This window comes from Myotis daubentonii, chromosome 16, assembly GCF_963259705.1.
Source record: "Myotis daubentonii chromosome 16, mMyoDau2.1, whole genome shotgun sequence".
NCBI classification, from domain to species: domain Eukaryota; kingdom Metazoa; phylum Chordata; class Mammalia; order Chiroptera; family Vespertilionidae; genus Myotis; species Myotis daubentonii.
In genome coordinates, this window is record NC_081855.1 from 16,081,489 (window position 1) to 16,103,375 (window position 21,887).

The following is a 21,887-nucleotide window of genomic DNA, read 5'->3' on the forward strand; positions in this document are numbered from 1 at the left end:
AAGTATAAATTCAAGAGAAATTAAAACACATATCCATACAAAAACCTGTACGTCAATGTTCACAGGAGCATTGTTCCTAATAGCCAAAAAGTAGAAACAACTCCAATGTCCCTCAATGATGAATAAATAAATAACTGTGGCATATTTATACAATGGAGTATTATTCAGCCGTACAAAGAATGCAGTACTGACACATGCTAACACCTGGATGGAACCGTGAAGACATGAAGCTAACTGAAAGAAGTCCGCCACACAAGGCCACATGTTGTATTCTAGTTATATGAAACATCCATAACAGGTAAATCCATAGCGACTAGAAGTAGATGAATGGTTGCCTAGAGCTTGAGTGGTGGTACAAGGGAGGAAATGGAAAGTGACTGCTAATGAGAACAAGGTTTCTTTTGGAGATGAGAAAAAATGCTCTGAGATTTATTTTAGTGGTGGTTGTACCAGTCTAAACATACCAAAACCACTGAATTGTACACCTTAAATGGGTGAGTTGTATGGTATGTGAATTATATTTCAATAAAGCTGTTAAAGAATTTAGAAAGACAATTAATATAATTCATTACATTAATAGTCAAAGCAGAAGTATTTATTTTATGATCATTCTGACTGATATCCAAAGGATTAACATTCCACATATTTGACTTAAAACAATAATAACAAAAAGAAGCAAGCCTCCCATTAATGGAGGTCACTCCATTTAGCACAATAAGGATTATCTATCTGAAACTAGTAACAAACAACAAACTTGATGAGACTCTAGAACATTCCCACTCAAGTCAGGATCAACCCAAAGGTTTATCTTACCATTATCATATATCGTAACTTTGAAGTTATAGCCAATGCAATAAGACAAGAAAAACAAAAATGCAGGTATTGGTAAAGAAGAACTAAAATATTCATGATTTGTGGATTAGCTGAACATGAAAAAGTCCAAGAGAAGAGAATTAACTGAAACACTATGAGAACTAATTTGAAGAGTTCAGTAAGGTTGCAGATTACAAAATACTTATATAAAAATCAATAGCTTTCCTACATGTCAGCAATACTCACTTAGAAAATAAAGTGAGAAGGAAAAAATCCCTTTCATAATAGTAATAAAAATTAAAAATACACAGAAATAAAACCTTTAAGTGTGATACCAATACAAAAAAATTTATATACTCCACAAAAAGACATAAAAGAAGACATAAATAACAGGAAATGTTCAATGTTTCTAGACTGTAACACTTAAAGTTGTAAAGCTATCTGCTACATACCTATTGGAATGACTAAAACTAAAAAAACTGACCATATGAAATGCTGATGAGCAACTAGAACTGGAGAAACTGGAATTCTTCTACACCAAGCATGTCAAACTCACAGCCCGCAGGAGACATGCGGCCCACAACCAATATTTTTGCGGCCCAGCCAATATAACGGCATGTAAGAAATGTTTTAATAAAAATTTCATAACTTAATTTTTACAATATCCTGTTATATTTAATTATTATTAACGAACTACAAGGTTCGCTAATGATCAGTTACTATAATCGTGTTTCATTCCTTTCCCTTACATGCCTTACACGCAGGGGCAGGCACACCATTTCTCTCCATAATACTAGCAGCGAATATTTTAGCCACCGATGGCCACATCATTAGTCTTGGACTGGCTTGTTTGGTGTGCGCAACAGGAAATATTTCACTTTCGAAGAACAAGAAAAATAGGTTTATTTGCATGACACTTATTAATTTGTGCAGTTATTTAGTGTCTGGTAAGACAATGTTCAAGAAAAAAATATTAATTTTTATTAAAATGTTCTATTATTTTATGTTAACAATTACTTATTTCAGCCCTTTGTATTCAGCATGTCTCTATCAAAATAAACCTACGTTTCTATGAAAAGTGAAGCTTTTGTTTTTTTGCAGCCACATACTTGGCCCATGTTAACCCTTGAGTTGGACAGGCTTGGCCTACACTGCTGGTAGGAATATAAAGTGGTACAACCATTTTGGATAACAGTTTTGTTGGCTATGACAAGGGTCTCGGGGTGTGGGCAGTTCTAAACGTTATTACTAAGTGTTATTCTTGCTAAAAATTAAAATGCAGCTCAGTATGTCGCAGCTGCAACTGTAAACAGTATGAGCTTGACAGGAACTCAACTGGGACAGTATAGCTAACTGCAGAGGAGGAATCCTTGTGTGACTGACTGAACAGTGTACGTAAGCAATGGCTGACCTTCCCTGAGGGGACAGGGCTTTGGATGTGCATCCCCCTGCCTCCTTTACTTGCTGAAGGGAATAAAACTAAGGTGTTGCAGCGACCTCTCATTCTGTAGCTCGCCCCAAGAGGCAAACCCCTTGAGCTCATTAACAAATTTGACGGCTCAGATCTGGGATTCTCCTGAAGGGACTCCCTCTCGGCCTGGTGTGGACACTTGGCCGCGTGGTCGGCAGCGGCAGCTCGTCCAGGGCTTGCGCATCTGTCTCCACTGGACGGAGGCTGTTTATAGGAGGCTCTGCCTTGGTGCTCACCGCTGGAGCAGCTGCCGGGCCTGCCTCAGCGGTGAAGTGGACAGGCCACCTGAGCCCGCTCCGGTCGGCAGTTTGGAAGGGAAGTGAGTAGGTCAGCACCTGTAGTCACTTTAATGAGTGTTTCTAGACTACAGGGTTGTCAGAAAAGTCGTTTCGGGTCTGGTGCGTGCCGAGGACACCAGATTCAAGGCCTGACCGAGGTCTAACTCTGAAGGGTGAGGGAATGCCTGCGAGACAATCCAAGACATCCTCAATGGCAGGCTCTGGCCTGGCCGTCTGGCCTGCAGGAGTTGGATTTTGTTCTTTGTGTGGACACTTGGGCTTGCCTTGTTTGTCTTGATGTAAATGTGCTGGCTATGGGAAACTCAAATCCTCCAGAACTGGATCTGTTTATCTGACATAAAGAAATAAAGCACTTATATAAATTAAGAAATACAGCAGGTGGGTCAATGGTAGGGAGCTGCCTGTCCTGCCCCAGGCAGCTCCCGGCTGGGGGTCTACTGTGGATTGGGAGGCTCTGTTTTCTCCATGCAGTTCCTTCGCTTTCTCCGGTTTCAGCATTTCCCTTGACATCATTTAAATATGTTTTTATTGATTTTTTTAGAGAGAGACGTAGAGAGATAGAAACATCAATGCGAGAGAAACATTGATCGGCTGCCTCCTGCACACTCCCTACTGGGGATCAAGCCCACAACTAGGGCATGTGTCCTGACCGGGAATCAAACCAGTGACTTCTTGGCTCATGGGTCAACACTCAACCACTGAGCAACACGGGCCAGGGCAGGATACAGAGCTTTAGATGGGAATCCCCTTCTCCTTTAGGTGCTGCAAGTAAGTAAAATTACCTTGTGACAGCATACCTTGAATAAGCTCAGCAGTTTCTTTCAAAGTTAAACATACACCTACCATATCACCAGTCATTCCTCTCCTAGGTATCCACCGAAGAGACATGAAAGCATATGGCCATGCAAAACGTGTACAGAATGTTCACAGCTGCTTTATCTGTAACAGCCCCAACTAGAAATATATATATATAAAAATTTCTAGAAAAAATCTAGAAAAGGCAAACTAACATAAAGTGATAGGAAGTATAATGGGGAAAAGGGGCCAGAGGTGTAGAAGGAATTACCAAGGGCTTTTAGAAACATCTGAGGCTGATAGGTATGCTCTTTACCTTTAGTGGGGTCGTGGCACATACATATATCAGACTTACCAAAGGACACTCTTTAAATATGTGCAATTTACTGAATTTCAATTATACGCAGTAAGACTGCTTAAAATTCATCTGGAAGAATCAGAGAGAAACACACAATTTGTGATTTTATCCAGGCTTATATAGCCTTCCCTTTTGATATCCTAACAACCCTAATGGAGCCATTTGAATAATCAAATCATTAAGTGCAACAGTTGTATTGATCCTGTTACAATTTAAAAAGTGTAAGGTTATCAATGATCACCAAGTTTATTGTAACAATACTGCCATCAAATTACCAATGGCATTTGTACTGAAATGTGACAAACTCATCTAACATCTATGTATACGTAAATAAAAATAGCAATGGGAATAGCTAAAAAAGAAGAAAGGATTAAATACTGAACCCACCAGACTTTGAAATGCACTATCCAGACAGATAGGAAAAGGCAGGAAAATAGGCAGATCAGGGAAACAAAATGGAAAATCCAGAAAACGGGTCCAAGTTTATACAATACTTCAGCGTTTAAGAAATGTGGCATCTCAAATCAGTGAGAATAATTTTCTCAATAACTGCCATTGAGTAACTGGCTAAATATTTGATGAAAGAAATGGAAATCTTTACCTTCACACCGTATGTCACCATGCCAGACACACGAAGGGTTAAAACATGCAACTCGAGTTCTGGCAACAAAGTGGACTGAGCTCATGCAGAACTCCTACCTCTGCAAATGTCTAAAAATACTAGATGAAATGTAATTTCAAAAATACTTAATGTGTAGCAGATCTCACAAGAAAAAAAGGAAATCCCCAGGTGTTAGAGGAAATAAGAATCTGAAAGCCAAAGTATTAAAAGAAGCACTGAGGCCACAGTGATCATGAGGTATGATGAGTGGGGAGGGAGGGAGAGAGGGAGGGAGGGGATAAGGCAAAAGAAATGTTGGTTATGAGACTTGGAGATAGGCCTTCATGGCTGTGGGCTTGGGTTTTAGTACCCACACACACACATAAATTGAGGCCTTGGTTCTTTCAAGGCCAGGAGTTAGAAATGAGAGCCTCATGACATGCCAGCCCCCTGTCAACAAAACAGACAAAGATTCCTGCCTTTACATAAATTTATATTCTAGCAAGTGCTAGAATGCAACAAGTGGGAGGATGGGGGAGACAGTTAATAAACATAATAAATAAGTAAATTAAATAGTATGTTGGGAGGTGATGAATATTGTAGAAAATAGAGCAAGATGAGGGTGATCAGAAGTGTGAAATTGGGGGTGGGTGGGAGGTGGGAGGAAGAAATGGACACAGTCAGGCACAGATAAGGAAACTGTTTTAGGATATTAAATAGGATTATCAGGGCAGGCTGCACTGAGAAATGACAACTGATCAAAGACTTAGAGGAGCTGAGGAAGCCATGCATTCAGATATCTGGGCAGAGGGAACTACTAGTAAGAACACACTGGGGGGTGGGAGGGCGTGGGGGAGGTAGAGGCAGGGAGACCAGTTTGCAGTAATCCCGGTGGCGAGCAAGCCTGGGCCTTCTGAATGTCTCCTAAGTGAAAGGGACACTAGAAATCCTTGTCCATCGACCTAAGGAGACAGTGACACTCTCAAGTAAAGGGAGGAAAAGTCTTCCGTGGGAAAACGGAACTTAAGCCTGCCAGCGATTAGAGGCAACATGCACACTCCTCATTTGATACAGGAATTTCCAAGATAATTAATTAATGGAAAAATCAGTCCCAAGCCAATGGTAACTCTAGGATATCGGGCAAAATCACTCAACGGAAACATTTCCAGAACTAAGACCAGTGGGATTTACACAAAATCCCCAATAAAGATAAGCTCCCAGGCAGACAGTACAAAACACACAAGGAAATCATTCACTGTGAGGGAAGGTCAGAGACAGAACAAGCAGGAGGATCAATCCTCCCCAAAAAGATGCGATTATCCATCAAACTAAAAAGGAACATAGGGTAAGTTATGCTGAGAACTCTTTACCAGGGAATAATGCTGGGCAAAGCAGCCGGGGACCGAAGAGAACAAACACTATGATTTCACGTTCATATATGAAGTTCAAGGACCAGCAAAACGAAACGCGGGTGTTAGAAGTCAATATGGTGGCCACGGCGGTTGAGGGCGATTGGGAAGGGCACAGGGGGCCTTATGAAAATACTTTATCTCTGGATGACGGAGCCAGTTACACAGATGAGTGGGCTAAACATGCGTGATGTGAAGAGAGAGGGCTGGCTGGCATGCCGGAGGGCAAGGATGGTGTAGGCCCCACGTCTTCCCACACCCGCATGGAGGAGCTGCTGAGTGAGGTGGAGAAATTCCCAGTAGTCTTGGAGGGCAGGCCCAAGTGAGGTCCCCCAATCAGAGCCGAGCAGTCTTTGGATGGAACCCCAATGGAATGGAGGGGATGGGACATACATCATTCAAGGGGTAGAGCTGCTTCTGGTTGAGATGGGGTTGAGGGGGTGGGTCATGCAGATTGGGAAGTCCTCGGGAAGGCGGTGCATCCACTGGGACGCAGGATATCAGAGCTGAGGGGTCTTCAGGGCCCAAGCCCTCATTTTACAGAAGAGAAAAACAAGGCCCAGAAAAGCAAAGAACCTTACCCCGAGTCACCTCTGCGCCCCCGTCCCCCTGCGCCCCCGTCCCCCTGCGCCCCCGTCCCCCTATCCCCCGTTACAGTTTTCCTTGGCGGGTATGTACGGATTAACGATAAAGGCCAGCAGGAAGAGGGGCGGGAAAGCAGGCCTCCAGAGCCACGCCCCGTAGACTCTAATTGCAACCCTGCCGCTGGCTGGCTGCTTATGCCTCCTGTGTGCCTCTACTCCCTCACCGGCAAAACGGTGTCTGACACGTCCTCCAAGATGCACCACCAATGCATCGCCACCTTCTACTCCAGCTGAACAGAGACCCACCCTAGGGCCCAGGGATTCCTCTCGTAGATGCATACCCAACGGAAACGCATCCGTGTGTGCGTCAGAAGACATGGGCAGGATGGCCACAGCAGCATTATTGTTCACAGCTAAAATCTGGAAACAACGCGAATGTCCACCACACGTGGAACAAATAAATAAATGTATCGTGTATATCACAGATCACTATAAAGCAATGAGAACTAATAAAACTATGACTGCCTGTGGGTGAATACCACAAATTTACTACTGAGCAAAAGAAGCCAGAATACATTCAATTTATATAACGTTCAAACACAGTCAATGTACAGTGGGCAGGGGGCGTGGTGACTGGAAGGGGGCACAGAGCATGTTCTTTTTTTAAAAAAAAAAATGTTTTTATTGATTTTTAGAGAGAAAGAAAGGGAGAGGAAGAGAGAGAGAATCGTCGATGAGAGAGAAACATCCATCAGCTGCCTCCTGCATTCCCCCTACTGAGGGCCAAGCCTGAAACCCGGGCATGCGCCCTGACTGGGAATTGAACCCATGACCTCTTGGTGCATGGGACAAGCAGAGCCACACCGGCCGGCCATGCTGGCATGTTCTTGATGTGGGGGCTAGTTATGTAGGTGTGGTCGCATGGGGAGAAGTCTTTGAGCGGTCTGCTTATGATTCGTGTGCTTTTCTGTATGTATGTTACACTTCAACAAAAATGTTTACTTGCCTTGGCTGGCGTGCTCAGTGGCTACAGCACCGACCTGTGCACAGAGGGTCAGGCGGTTTGTACCCGGGTTGCAGGTCCAATCCCTGTCCCCAGTCGGGGCATGTGTGGGAGGCAACCAGGCAACCAGGCAACCAATCGATGTGTCTTTCCAATTGATGCCTCTCTCCTCTCTCTCTTCCCCTCCCCCTCTCTTCCATTCTCTCTAAAAAAAGATCAATGGGAAAAAATCCTCAGGTGAGAATAGGAAGGAAGAAAGGAAGGAAGGAAGGATGGAAAGAAGAAAGAAGTTTACTTAATGATAATAGAGCCCGCCTTATAATGCCATTATTAGGAAAGAAGTAATATCTATAAAGTGTTTAGAGCAGAGTGTGGTGATAGTAAGACTATAGAAATGTGTGCTGACAAAAGCCCAAAGCTGAAGGTAAGCACCTGGCCTTTGGGTGTCCATAGGAAGGAGCCCGCTCCCTAGCAGAATGGAAGGGCTCCTCTCTCTCCCCATCGGCCTCATATACCAGCGTGGTCCTGAGCACAGCCCCCAGGACACTAAGCCAGGGAAGGCCCAGGGAGGCTAAGGGCCCGCGCTCACAGGCTCACACTCCCACCGCTGGCTCCCAGGTGGCTCCCACTCCCACGGCCCTGGAGCCGGCTTTGGCCCAGACAGCCTGAAGCTGGAGATGAGCTCTCACCCATAACCCCTAACACATACATCCTGGTATTTCATACATTATTAAATAAAATACTGTGCTCTCTGCTCTTGACTTTAGAACTATTTCCTAAGGATCAGAAAAAGCCGGACTTGCTGTCCACTTTCACTGGGTCAAATTCTTCTGTAGAGATCTTTGATTTAAAAACAAACAAACAGCCCTGACCGGTTTGGCTCAGTGGATAGCGCGTCGGCCTGCAGGCTGAAGGGTCCCGGGTTCGATTCCGGTCAAGGGCATGTACCTTGGTTGCGGGCACATCCCCAGTGGGGAGTGTGTAGGAGGCAGCTGGTCCATGTGTCTCTCTCATCGATGTTTCTAACTCTCTATCCCTCTCCCTTCCTCTCTGTAAAAAATCAATAAAATATATTTTTTAAAAAAAAAAAATAAAACACCAACAACAATAAAAATAGCTGTCGGACCCCCGTTCCAACAATAAATAGGGTGAGAACTACAGGGGAATGCCCAGGCCGTTCTTCCCTAGCATTTCTGGGTATCAGGATGGCAAATCTGCCAAAAAATGTGGCTTAAGGAGGATTGATTTCTGTGGATTGGAGTGAGAAGCAATTTCCTCCCCCCTGGCAGCTGGGAAGGCCACGCACTTTCTCACCCTGCATTCTCCCAGGTCTGAGCCAGGCGGGGAGGCTGGGCTGGGGCTGGGAAAAAAGAGCTGGCTGAGATCAACCTGCCCACCTCTGAGGCCTGGCTTCGGGCAGAGGAAACACGTTGGCCGCAGGACTCCGAGCAGGGGGGCTGGTGTCCAACAGCCCGGCCCTGGGGCGCCCAACCCGAAGGTACTTTCATGTTTCGGATGCCAAATTCTGTGTCTGTAAACACAATGTGTTTCCTTTTTCATGCTGGGGCTGGGGCTCTTATTGTTCAGCACTTTCTGCGCGGCCCTCATGTAAGCAGAGCGCGGGGCGAAGTGGCCTGCGCGGAGTCCTCCTCGCCCAAGGCCACAGAGACGGGGTTTGGGGTCAAGGGCCCGACTTCTGAGGTGGGAATATTACACCCCAACCTGAGCAGGGCTCCGCAAGCCTCATGCAGGGGAGGGGCATGCGGGCTGGCCTGTGATTTCCTCCACATGGTGGGGTCGTGGTGAGCTTGTCTCAGAACGCAGGCGCCCTGGAGCAATCCTGCCCCCCACCTCCCCGCCTGGCACCCACACAGCTGCACCCCCAGGAAAACGGCCCTTTTTAGGGAACCGTGGTCTCTAGACAGGACGGGAGCAAACAGAAACACCAGGACAGGGCAAAAGCAGGAGAAATACGTGAAACTCCAGTTCTCCCAGGACCCAGGAGCCAAATCGGACACCCGCCTCCCCCGTGTCCCAGGCATTTGGCAAATCTCCCCACTGTGGTGACCCGCCCATGTTGCCTATTAGTACAACTTCCCAGGTATCCCACCTGCGGGGAGGGCATCCCCTCCTCACTGCCTTACATTCATTCCAGAGCCAACGGGCCAGCTGACCACTGGCCGCTCCAGAAACATCCACTTACAAGTACTTCCTCGTCTGCAGCTGGGGCAATGGGGAATGGCTTCTGAGGCTGACAACGGCACCTGGTTTTCATCTCTGAGGCTGATTCTGCATAAGCAGTAATGGCTGCCTAGGGTATTATCTTGAGAAGGATTCCCATACCCTCAGGCCATTTCTGGACTTGGGAGAAAAGACGGCTGTGATGGGTTAGCAACATCTGCCGTGGTCCCCGAGTTGGGGAGCGGGGGTGTACTTGCTATGTACTCCCCACGCCACTCCCAACACTGGCATCGGCAACAGGCAGGCAGGAAGCGTCCATCAGTTTGCATACATTTCTTTTTGTGTTTTTTTTTAAATATGTTTTTATTGATTTTAGAAAGCAAGGAAGGGAGAGAGAGAGAGAAAGAGAAACATCAATCAGCTGCTTCCTACTGGGGACTGAGCCTGCAACCCGGGCATGTGCCCTGACCCAGCATCATACTGGTGACACGTTGGTGCGCCACACTGGCCAGGGCTTACTTTGGGATCTCAAATATGGGACACAGCACAACATATAGGATAGGCCCCCGGAAACTAAAAGATGCCTCGTTTCCTTGCTACCTAGGACTCAGTTATTCAGATCCAGCCCCTTCGAACATCCCTGTGGTCTTACAGATTATCTAACTTAGGTGTGGAGCCTCTGGAACGTGTACAAATTGGACATGACAACCAATAATCTCTCATCCGTAGGCAGAACAGGACTGGGGAAGAGGAGGGGGGAATAGAGCAATAGCACCCGCTAGGAGGGGACACGGATGGGTCCCCAACTAAAACCCAGCCATCTGCAGAGGACCACCACCTCACCCGGGCGACTCTCGAATCGAATCGTCCTCAGAGAGAGATGCCCGCATCTCCTTCCGGGCACTGGCCGAGTTGGGAAGATTCACTAGTTACAATGGATGTGCCGTCATGAGCCCGGGTGTTTGTTACTTTCGACCTTTCCAGGTTCTCACCCAACACATTTTCTTTGATCCCTGGAAAGCCACCCCTTGAAACGCCTGGAAGCCCACCGTAGGGACAGAGACACTGTTCTTCCAGGTCTTCCTCACCTGCGTCAACGCACCGCAGCGTGAATTCACTTCAACTTAACTGCAGCCACTACGCGACTCCCAGCGGCAGGAGGATCAGCGACCTCTGGGGACGACCCCAACACAGGAAAAGGCAGAGCACACTCCTCCACTCCTTGGCAGTTGTCCCGCACACCTGTCCCCTCAGATGTACCTTCCCTGTCCTCTGAGTGCCAGCCGGCGCCTCTGATGATTGAAATGCCCATCGCAGAGGAGGCCAGGGCAGGCACTGCTGCGCTAGAAGGGAAAGGCTCAGAGGAGAGGCACTCCCGTCTCATCCATCTCAGGACCACAGCCCCTTCCCTCTGTCAGAGGGTAGAACTGGCACAAAATAATGTAGCCAGGGCTGAGCACATACCCAGCGCAGGTGTCCGGGCGGCTGCGGATGGAAAGGGAGCATTATCTCTAAGGCAAAAGACTGACAACTGAAATAGGTCCCTGCCTTCTGACCCGGTGGAGGGTGTGTGTTGGGGGGGTGGGGGGGATTCACATAAATTATACAACATCTCCAAGGCAGAGTAAGATTTAATTCTGCGTTTACAATGGAGATGCCCTTTAGAAATAAGAATATGGGGCTGCCATACTGAACTCACTGCGTTGTGCCCCACAAGTCAAACCCAGGACAGCGGTCAGCACAAAGGCCAAGAGACCTGTGTCCTGAGGACGGTCCCCGGCAGCTCGCTTATCTCGGGCGCGATTCACAAACGCCGTTCCTTGGAGCTGATGACAACGATCGGCCTTCAAAGCAAGCCCGGCTCCTGCCCCCGCTCTGCGTGTGCCACGCTGTCGCTGAATGAGCCAGGATGTGCCCTGCACGCCGCCCACACTTAGTTCAGTTTGTGTCAAAACTGCCCGTGGGTGGCAGGGGCATCTGTTTGGGAAAAGCTTCCACTCCTGGTGGGAACCTGACGCACTGGAACAAAGCCCATATAACGCCCCTGGTCCGGTGCCCGGCATTCATAGGGGGTTTGTGGGCTGTTTCCAGGAGGCAACCTGACGACCACCGTGAACTGACATTCTACACCCTGCCGTTGCCCAGCCGCCCCACGCAGTGCCACACCGTCCCAGGCCGCGGAGACCACAAGCACTGATGTGCATCTTTCCGGACCGCGGGCCAATGCTGTGGGCCGCTCTGCCAGCGTTAGGCTTAGATCCTGAGCGGGTCCTAAGCCCTCCTGCACCTCCGGTCTCCCGCCACTTTAAGGCCCTGCAGAAGCCCCTGGGACGATGGCCACTTCTAAAAGGAAGAAAGAAGCCCTGCCTCACGAACTAGCCACACTCGCGCGTGGACAGATAAGGCTGTTTTCTAATCCAGTTCCCCGGAGAGCCATTAATTTCGGTGAGGCCAGTGTGCACCGCAGAAACTATAGAAGCCATCAAGATAACACGAATACCAACCAACCCCGTGGACTTTTGAAGTGTAAACATAAAAGTCTATTAAGAATACAATGTTGGTTTAATCCCAAGACAAAAAATCGACTTAATGAAAAGCACAACTCATCTCAAGAAGGAAATATCGATACCAGCTGTGAGCAGAAAATGAGGGGATTCCTTCCAGGGAACATTTGAATTTCAAGCCACTGCCTTTCCAATATTTTCTCTGGACATAAAGTCTCAAATACTTTTCCGAGGATCTCATTTTTCTACAGGAGGAGGAGGTCAGAGAGAAGTCTGGGCAGGGCCAAAGGAGAGCTTGGCAGAGCCTGGAAATGCAGAGGCCCGCCCCAAGAGGATACCCTGTCCCAAAGCTGTCTCCCTGCCCACCAGGAACTGAGGACCCAGCAAGACCCTCACTCCAGCTCTAGCGGCCCACAGAGATCGATGACAGGCCTGTGCTGCTGACACACAGGCGCTGCACTGACCAGCACCGCGCTGGGGACCAGGATATGCCACTACACTCCTCTCTGAGCAGCACTTCTTAGCCACTGCCTCGATTTTTTTTTTTTTTCTCAATATGTCCCGGAGAAGCAAAGGGAATCCGAACATTAGGGAGAAAGGAGAAGGCCTTATTAAAGAGGATTTTCTGATTATGAGCTCTGTTCCAGCATCTTTGAGAGAGATCACAGGCCCTGGAATCAAGACAGACGTGGCCATCAGCAACACCTGTGGACGCTGAACACCCACAAGGAAGTATTTAAACCCTCTTCACTCACATTCCTCACTCCAGCGCCCGCTCGGCCTGATGGCTAATATAAAGGACAACTTCTCATATATAATTTCCTATTAAGCATGAATAAACACCATAAATATAATGATAACATTACATAATATAACACGAGAACCGCGTGCAGTTCTAGCAAGAAAAGTTGTGCCAACTTTTCTCCTGTATGTGGATGTGTGCCTGCCACTGCCCCACCATCCATCCAATCACCCATTCTATGGGGAGGCAGCACCAAGGATGCTTTAAAAGCATAAATATCAGACTGGAGTTTCACCTCCACCATCTACTGGGTATATGTAGTACTAACAGCTGGTAGTCTTTGGGTAAACTATTTAATGTCTCTTGGTTGTGGTTTCCTCATCTGTGAAATGAAAACAATTAATAGTGCCTTTTATTAGCATAGTCACAATGATAAAATGATTCAATTAATGATTGCCGGGCAAAAAAAAAAAAATAAGCCCTCAAGAGTTAGTCATCACAATGACAGTAATTATAATAACTACTCTGACTAAGAAACCATTCACTGATCTACAGCTATGTGCCAGACTCTGGACCAGGCAGCAAATAACGTTAGCCTTCTGATTTTGCAAGCGTCTTTAGCAGGGCATTGGATTTCTCACGGCAACGCCACCAAGACAGCCCTCCCTCTCGTGCGGAGGAGGATGATGGTAGGCCCAAACACTGGAGCCATTTACGGCATGAAAAACTCCCTACCAAAACCATGTTTAAACAATTATGAGCATTATGTTGCAGGTACCCATGACCAGCGGAGGCCAGCCCAGCACGGTGCTCATCTTGCAAAGATGTCTTTTGTGTGGGTTTTGGGTTTCAGCCGGGCAATGCAAAACCAGAGAGTGAGTCGAAAAACGAGTTTTCACAAGCTCACCCTGTCACAAGCCAGGCAGGGGTTCCTGCTGACATCCCCACAGCAAGATTAAACAGCATGCTTAGTCAGGCACTAAATACTAACACAGCTCCGACGTCAGGGGGACACTGATTAAAACTGATGTCAATAATTTATGAAACACAATATGGTCTTCAGATGCTCTTTTGAAAAAAAAAAATAGGAGTGGGGGGAAAAAAGGGCCTAGCAACCCAGGTGGTTTAAAACTGTTCCCTTGAATGTACACCGCGCCCCCCCCCCCCCCGCCACCGTGCATGGATGCTTCTTTACACCATGAATGTAAATGCACATGTGTGTAAAAGCATGTGAACACTGCTGACACATATGGGCGGAAGAAAGTCTTTCGTTATTCCACTGAGAGCTGTCGAGGCTGTAACATTATGCATAGTCCTGTCTTTCATATTGTTTCGAGGGTGTGTGTTTTTCCGGAAGTAACCCAAAATGGCATTCAAAATAAAACTGAGTTTCACCAAAGTTCACATTTATTCCATAGAGAACTCAACCTTGAAACAATGTGGCAAAGACAGAATAGCACGGGGACAATGCTTCGTGTTTATCAAGACTGATTTGGGGAATGAAAAATAGATATACTTCTTCAATTTGCCCTAGTTGTAAATAATCTGGGAGCTTGAATTTAGGTCAACAGTGTGAAATTCACAAGATGGGATTATGTTGGAGAGAGAGAGGAAAAAAAAGAATCGGAGCCGCTGATAGTACAGAAGTTAGTGTTCGGAGGATTTATTAAGGCTTTTTCCTAGCACAGTGCCCTGTAGTGTCTCAGATCACCTGTCAAATACTAATTCATTCACATCTCTCCGCTACGGGGCCTTTTCATAAAAAGCTCGACCTTTAATTGTAAATCACTTTTAAATTGTCTTTGCTGGCTTTCTCTCTCACAGAAGGATGGAAAAATCACTAAGACTTCAATTAAGACTTTATGGGAACTTCAACCTGACTTTCCTGTCTGTATCTACAAGATATCAGAATGTCTATTCAAAAAGGAAACCATAAGTAACTTTAAGATAGTTGAATAGGCTTTGCTTTTATAAGGTAACTGAACAACTGGCAAAATTTAAAGATACGTTAACTACTGAGAATTAAAATAACTTCAGAAAAAAAAACAGAAAATACTGTTAGCTGATTATTTGTCATGTAGATCATGTGCTTATTAGGCCTAATTAAACTTTTTGAGCAAAAAGACTTACTAATTACATTAGTTAATATGTTGATTGCTCCATTTGGCTTAAAAAAACTGTCAATCCAATTTGTGCATAGTTAGTGCTGTAGTCAAAAGACAAAATCCTAAACTACAGAGGTTATTTCAAGTGCAGGACTATTGTTACAGCAAATGTGGGTTATGCCTCCACATCCCAAGTGACACGGAGAGGGAGGGGTGGCTGATGAATCTGAACAAATCTACACCGAGAACAAATCTTCAAACCCGTCAAATGTTACCACAACATCCAGCTTATTTGCCTCAATGCATTCACTTGCATTTGTCCAATTAGACCCCGCTGGTGACAATTCAAAGGTATCTTTCATATGCACATACAAACTAAAACTGATAGCAAAACCCTGGGAGGCCCTTGGAATGTCAATACAGGGCTTTTCCGCACAAAAGGAAGAAAAGAAAAGAGGAAAGGGGAAGAGATGGGAAAAACCAATATTTCTGAAGAACTTGAGCAGATCAAAGGAATTTCATTCTCAAAGACCACGAATGCCCGGGTATAAGTATCTCACTGCAGAATCCTGAAAAGACCCTTCAAACCGGCAACCGGTTCCATCTCTTAAAGGAGAGGGGAGAACAATTAGGTCTGCAAAACCCGACACAGTGAGTGGAAAAATGGAGGGCCCACCATGCAACAGGAGGCCCAGCCCTTGCAGACCAGGAGGCCTTCCTGGGCCTCCCTGCCCACCCAGCGCTCCGAGACATGTTTTCCACTGGACTGCTCCAAAGGCTGCGTCCGCAGTCATGAGGCACAGACTATTCGACAACAACATGACACAATTAATCAGAACCAGACCTCAAAACGTGTGTGCGTGGGGACCAGCACACTTTGCAATGTGCTTCAGAGGGCGAAGCAACTGAAGAGACTCACACTGGCTGTTTGGGGATGGGGGCGGGGGAGGGGGGGTGCGCGAAGGAAAAATCTATACGTTCACAAAAGATGCACACCAAATGGCACTTTACAAACTGAGTAATTTTCCTTAAAATGAAATGAAATTTACATCTCATCCTGGAAGAGTAATGTCTTACTACCTGCCCCCTCCTCCTACCGCCCCCAGAAACTGGACCCTGAGTTTCTATAGCAGCAAAGTTGCACAGTTCAGAAATAGAATGTATCCCCTTTCCCCCCTTAGTCTCATTTCTAACAAAATCTATTCGCCAGTGCCGGTTTTGTCAGTTTTCCCTTTCAGGAACAGAAACCCCACTAAAAAGTGCGAATCTGGATCCTCAGTTAATTCGAAACTATTTAATTTCACCCAATCTTGACACTAACAAATCTGTTATGCTTATTTTTTGAACCCAGAACTGAATTGGTTTAAAATAATTAATGAACTCTCCTTTGTAATCTGTGGATAGTGATTAATTTAAATCACATCATTATTTTGCTAACACAAACACGCTGTCCAAAAGGAAAAAAAACAATCAAACTATAAAAGATAAATGGAGGGCGCAGGAATGATATTGGTCGGGTACTGTACTGGCCCCAAACTGCAAATCCCTTTGCCATCTCCCAAGGGAAGTATGGTTGTGAGGCTGGAACACCCAGGGAACCCGGCCGGGATCCCCCATTGCGCCCAGTTTCAGCCCTAAGGGGGATCCTGACAAGCCGAGCTTAAGGCAACATATGTTTGCTTGTGGATCCCAGGTTAGAAGGACCAGTCGGCATATTTTCTGCAAAACCCTCTCTCCCCCCGCAACATTTCTCGTGCTTCTTGGCTTTGCAGAGTGCCCTGGTCGCAAAGCGGAGAGTCCACGGCCAGCGCCATGGGAGCGCGCGGTCCTGAGGTCCGCCCTCCCGGGTCCACCACCTCCCGGAACGCACCTCCCACCGTTCCCGCGGCACGACCGCAGCGGATGATCCTCGGGGCAGCCGCGGCCGGCGCTCCAGGGTGCGAGGCCCCCAGAACAGCCGCCCGCTTCCCCGCCCGCCGCCCGCACCCTCCGCCGCGCTCCACTCACCCACGCACTCGTTGGCCTCGCGGGCGGTGGCGCGTTGCCAGGGCCGATCGTAGTGGAAGGGCTTGCAGCGGTCGCACTCGGGACCCGCCGTGTTGTGCCTGCAATCGCACACCAGGCTGTCGTCGCGGTCGCGCACGCAGCGGGCCGCGTGTCCGTTGCACTTGCAGCGGCCGCCCACCTGCAGGTCGGACACTGCATAGAAGTAGGAGTCCCGCGCCAGCTCCGAGTCGTCCTCATTCTCGTCGCCGAACGTGTGCAGGCGGCTAAAAGCCACTCGGATGTCGGTGGCCGTGACCCAGTCCTGCAGCACCGGCGAGTTGTCGAAGTCGTGCGCCGAGGGCCGCCCGTCCAGCGTGCTGAAGGCGATGAGGCCGCCGGAGAGCGGGCGCATGTCCGTGTGCGAGTCCGTGCAGACGGCCTCCTGCTCATTCTGCTTGGTGATGGGCGCGCGGTGCGGCCGGTTGTACATCTTGCGGCACTGCGTGGAGTAGTACTGGAAGGGCACCCACGTGCGCCCGTAGTCCATGGACTTGTAGATGGCCATGGACTCGGGCCGTGGCGAGCAGAACTGGAGGCTCACGTAAGTCACCTCGAACTTCTTGCCCAGCGACAGCGTGAGCGTGACGTTGTGCGGGAACTGCAGGTAGTTCTCGGACTGCCAGCACGTCAGGTTGTGCGGATTGTTGAGGTCGGTGAGGAAGGCGGGCGGGTGCGCCTTCTTGGGATCCGACGCGTTGCAGAGGTGGCAGGAGCGCAGCCGCTCTTCGCCGCGCTCGCTCACCACGCAGTAGCGCGCCGGGGGCCGGCCGCAGGTGCTGGACACGCGCACGTCCTTGCCGAAGGCCGCGTTGACAAAGTCAGGGATGCAGCGGCGGGGGTGGCCGTTCTCGTCCGAACAGGGGTCGGGCTGCGCCGCCTGGCCCGCGAACATGCTGAGCCCGGGCCCGCCGCGCACCGCGCCCACCAGGCACGCCACGGTCGCCAGCGCCGCCAGCGCCTCCCACACGGCGCGCATCATGCTGCGTCCAGCTTGCCCCGGCCCCGCCGCGCCGAGGAGTGGGTCCGCCCGCCGCAGAAGGCGCCTGCGGAGAGAGGGGAGCTGCGCTCAGCCAGCCCGCCCGCGCCCTCTACCCACCGCGGGGCCAAGAGCCGAGGTGCGGGCGAACGCCCGGCTTCCCCAGCACCAGCCCCGCGGCCGACTGCCGGCCTCGCAGAGGAAGGCGAGTCCGGAGCCCCCAAGCCAGCATCGCCCGCGCTTCTCCCCGGCCCGGCGGCGAAGCGGGGCCGCGGGTGAAAGCTAGGCTTCCCAGCCACCGCCTCCACGCCGCCCGAGGGGCATGCCCGCGCCCGCCTGCCCGCTCGCAGCCAGCCCGCCTTGCACCCCAAGTCTTGGGCGCAGGAGAGCGCGGGGCGGGGGGGGGGCAACCCCGCACGACCCGCGCCCCTTCCTCCCGCAGCCTGAGGTCCCTCTCCGCTGCCCCAGATCGCGTCCCCGCCGGAGACTCCGCATTTGGGACTTTACCTCTGGAAAGGGCAAAAGAGAAAGAAAAGTTTGCCGGGCACTGGCCAGGGAGCCCGCACGCCGGACAGCGGGAGGCTCTCCCTCGCCGCTAGCAGACGCGTCCTGCCTCAGCGCGGGCTTGCCAGCTCCATGCCCGGCGCGGCCGCCGCTACCCAGCCCCGGCCCCGGCCCGGCCGCTGCTGCCGCCGCCGCCGCTCTCGCCCGAGTGACGACGCGGCCGCCGGTCTCCCGCCGCGGTCGGAGTGCCGCCCAGCCCGCGCCCGGGGCGCACACACACTCACGCTGGCTGGCGCGGACTCGCACACACGCACGCACGCCTCCGAGGGCTCCGCGGCGGCCGCCACTCGCGCCGGGAGTGGGGGGCGGAGGGGAGCGCGGGGGCGGGGGGCGGGGCCGCCGGGCGGGGCGCCGGCCAATAACGTCGGCGAGCAGCCGCCCGCTCGGGAGCCAAGTTTTCACCCCGGGAAAGAAGAAAGTTCAAGGGAAGCGGCCTGGGACGCGGACAGAGCGAGGGCGCCCGCGGGTGGGCACCCGGGAGCCCGAGAAAGAAAAGCAGAGACAAAGAGAAAGCTACAAGAGCGCCCGGGGAAACCCCGGAGAGGAGGCCGGGCCCGCGCGCACCCCGCGGAGGGAGGAGGGGCCGGCGGGGGACGGGGACTGTCAGCCCCGCTCCGGCCCGCGCTGCCCCGGGAGCCTCGCAGGTTTCCGCCAGCCCCTCTCCCCCGGGAGCGCGCAGGCGGGGGTGGGGGAGGGGACGGGCTTCTCCCTCCAGGTCCCATCCCAACACATCTGTGTTTGTTTTCTTTGCTGCGCCGAGGTCGGGCCTGCCTCTAACCCAGCCTTGTGGCCATGGTGGCACCGCGTACAGCTCCGCGCCCCTGTCGGCAAACAGCCTGGGGTCATGAGGAAGGGGAGGATGTAACCTCTGCCTGCTCACTCCCCACGCCCGAAGCCCATGGGGTCTGGCGGGAGGGGCTGCTCCTGTGCACCAGTCCCCTCCCACCTACACACACACCCCTCCACACACACTTCCTCCCACGGACACACAGTTGTCACTGTGAGGTTGGGCCTATCTGGCAGGCACGTGGCTTTTTTCATGCCAGGGGAGCCTAGGTGGGCAGTTGACTGAAGGGGAAAGAAGCAGGACAGCACCTGGGCACTGGCCAGCGTCCCTCTAGCCAGGTCTGCGGAGCCTCAGGCTGGGGGAAGCCAGCCCTCCCGGGTCCCCTGAGGCAGGCTGATAGGACTTCTTCCTGGCTCAGGTCTTGAAGGGTGCCATACCCTATACTCTCTCATGGGAGCCCACAACAGCTTTACAAAGCAGGTATTAATTCCTTTTTGCAAATGAAGACACTGAGGTCTCTCTCTCGGGAGGTGAAGAGACTTGCCCAACTGGTAAACATCAAATCCTTCCTCTCCTCACATTTGTCAAGGGGATATTCCCACCCAGTTGTAGTCTCATGGGGCATTCTCCGGGCTGCCCAGCCTCTCCTTACCTCATGCTCTACCTTAACGGAAGGACTGAGGACAGTGACAGTCTCCTTTGACCGTCTTGCCGCAGCCACCCAGAGCTCTGGGGAAAGAAGGCACGGGCTGGGAGTTTGGGACCACATTTCTGTTGTTTTATGTCACTAGTAACAGATCTGGATTGAAAGCCCAGGGTCCTGGTTCTGGCCTAACAGCTGACTTGCTCATTAGCTCCATTAAGGGCCTCATTTTGTCTTCTTGGCATTTTCATAAACTCCCAGACTCTAAGAAGGGGCCTCAGGGCTCGCCTGGCCCAGCTCAGTCTCGGAAGAACCGCTTTCCTGGAGAGACAGCCCCCCAAGCCAGCTCTTCCAGGCCTGGGGTTTCACCCAGCCCCAGGAGAGACGTCCGTTCCTTGGCAGGACAGCCTGGGCCCATCCTCTTTCTGGGGTAACACTTTAGCTTTGCCTTCTTGTGCCACTACCACTGTGCACTGGTTACTTACAGCCTGACCTTATGGCTGAGAGGATTTCAGGTAACTTACAGGAGGACTTCAAACATGGCAAAATCGCATAAATCAGAAGGTGAGCGGAAAGGAGATAAAGGAGATGTTCAGCCACTGTGGACTGTGACATTCCAATGGCATGAGAGGCAGCATAGCCGTGAGGAGCCAGTGTGCCGCTGGCAAGTCTTGCAACTTCCTGTGACTTATTTGTCTCACTTTCAAAAGGGGTACAACCTTATCTACCTCATAGAGGTGTGAGCATCAGATGAGTTAACTTATGAATATTATAGCTTATAATATGTATACATAGTGTACTGACATAATCTACATGGACATACATCCACATATGTGTATATGTAAATATACATAAAACCAGGCACATCGTAAGTAAGTGGATGTGGAAATGTTAGTTCTTACTATTAAGTTCCTAGATCTTTATGGAAATTTAAAACTAATAAGTAAATTTAAAAATTATAAAATGAAAAAAAGCAAATTATAAAGCACTGAAGCCCAAAGCACACTGTGCACAGTATCCTCTCATTTTTATTTTTTTTAAATATGCATACAAAGACAGCATTGTTAACTGTGGTTATCTCTGGCTAGTGAGATGAGAGGTGATTTTTATTTACGTTTGCTTCTATTTTGTGTAGTAAAATGAGAGGGAAGGCTAAGAGAAAAAAGAAAAACCAAGAGGAAGGGCCAAGTAGAGATGGGGATAGAGGTAAAATGCACCCTGGATGCCCTGTTCACCTCCTGTCGGTGGGCCACAAATTTGTCCCTAAGCTTCCCCACACCCAACAGCCAAAGTGAAAAGGAGATCATGTCAGTTACACAATTCCCAGTGTCCCAGAGATAAAAACAGACCTATTACTCAAGAGAATTACAACTAACTATTCTCGGTACTAAAATCAGACAGGAATTTCTCCTGGGGGGGGGGGGGGGCCTCAAACACAGAACCCAGTGTGAGGTGACAGCAAACACCTTCAACAACATCCCCCTCACAGTCACAGCAGTGAGCTCCGGGGGGCAGTTTCTGTGATGGTGGCCCACAATGTAAGCGGTTGGCAGCGCACCAGAACACAGGAAAAGACACACCGACAAGGAGGGGCTGAGAGAGGCAAATCAGAGTGCCCCACTCCCCACCCAGCCCGCTCGGTCACCCAGGGCCCTCCAAGCCTTCCTTCGGCTGCTCTGTCTGCAGAGCTGCTGGTGGCCCTTGCGGGGCAGCAGTTTTGGCACATACTCCCTGGACTGCAGCTACAAGTGGCCTCTGAGCCTTGGCCAGTGGTCTTCCGGAGGGGCCTTGGGGGGAAAGCTTTCCACTCTGCTGGTGGTCACTGAGGCCTAAGCTATCTTCTTTAGTAGCTCCTGGCGAGCTGGACTCTCACCTTGTACCATGAAGGCCTGGAACATTCTGGGACACAGTAGAACCTGTCTACGTCCATTCCAACCCGCCTCCCTGTCACTTGTACAGTTGGTCCAATTCCAACTCCACCATTCTGCCTCTTCAAATGTTTGAAG

The 21,887-nt window shown here is 50.1% G+C and overlaps 1 protein-coding gene across 3 annotated transcripts in view; it reads right to left on the bottom strand.

The window, feature by feature from the left end:
* The window catches only part of NTN1 (netrin 1), a 193,604-nt gene that overhangs the window by 160,230 nt on the left and 11,487 nt on the right, over window positions 1-21,887 (bottom strand). Inside the window, exons 1-2 of one of the 3 annotated variants that reach the window (XM_059668640.1) lie at window positions 18,676-18,776; window positions 16,873-17,954 (exon numbers count right to left, since the gene is read on the bottom strand). In XM_059668640.1, coding sequence (XP_059524623.1) covers window positions 16,873-17,890 — 1,018 coding nt within the window. In that variant the 5' untranslated portion in view covers window positions 17,891-17,954; window positions 18,676-18,776. Of the gene's footprint in view, window positions 1-16,872; window positions 17,955-18,394; window positions 18,777-21,887 lie in introns of those variants that run through there. The other 2 variants (XM_059668641.1, XM_059668642.1) reach the window with 2 other exon arrangements.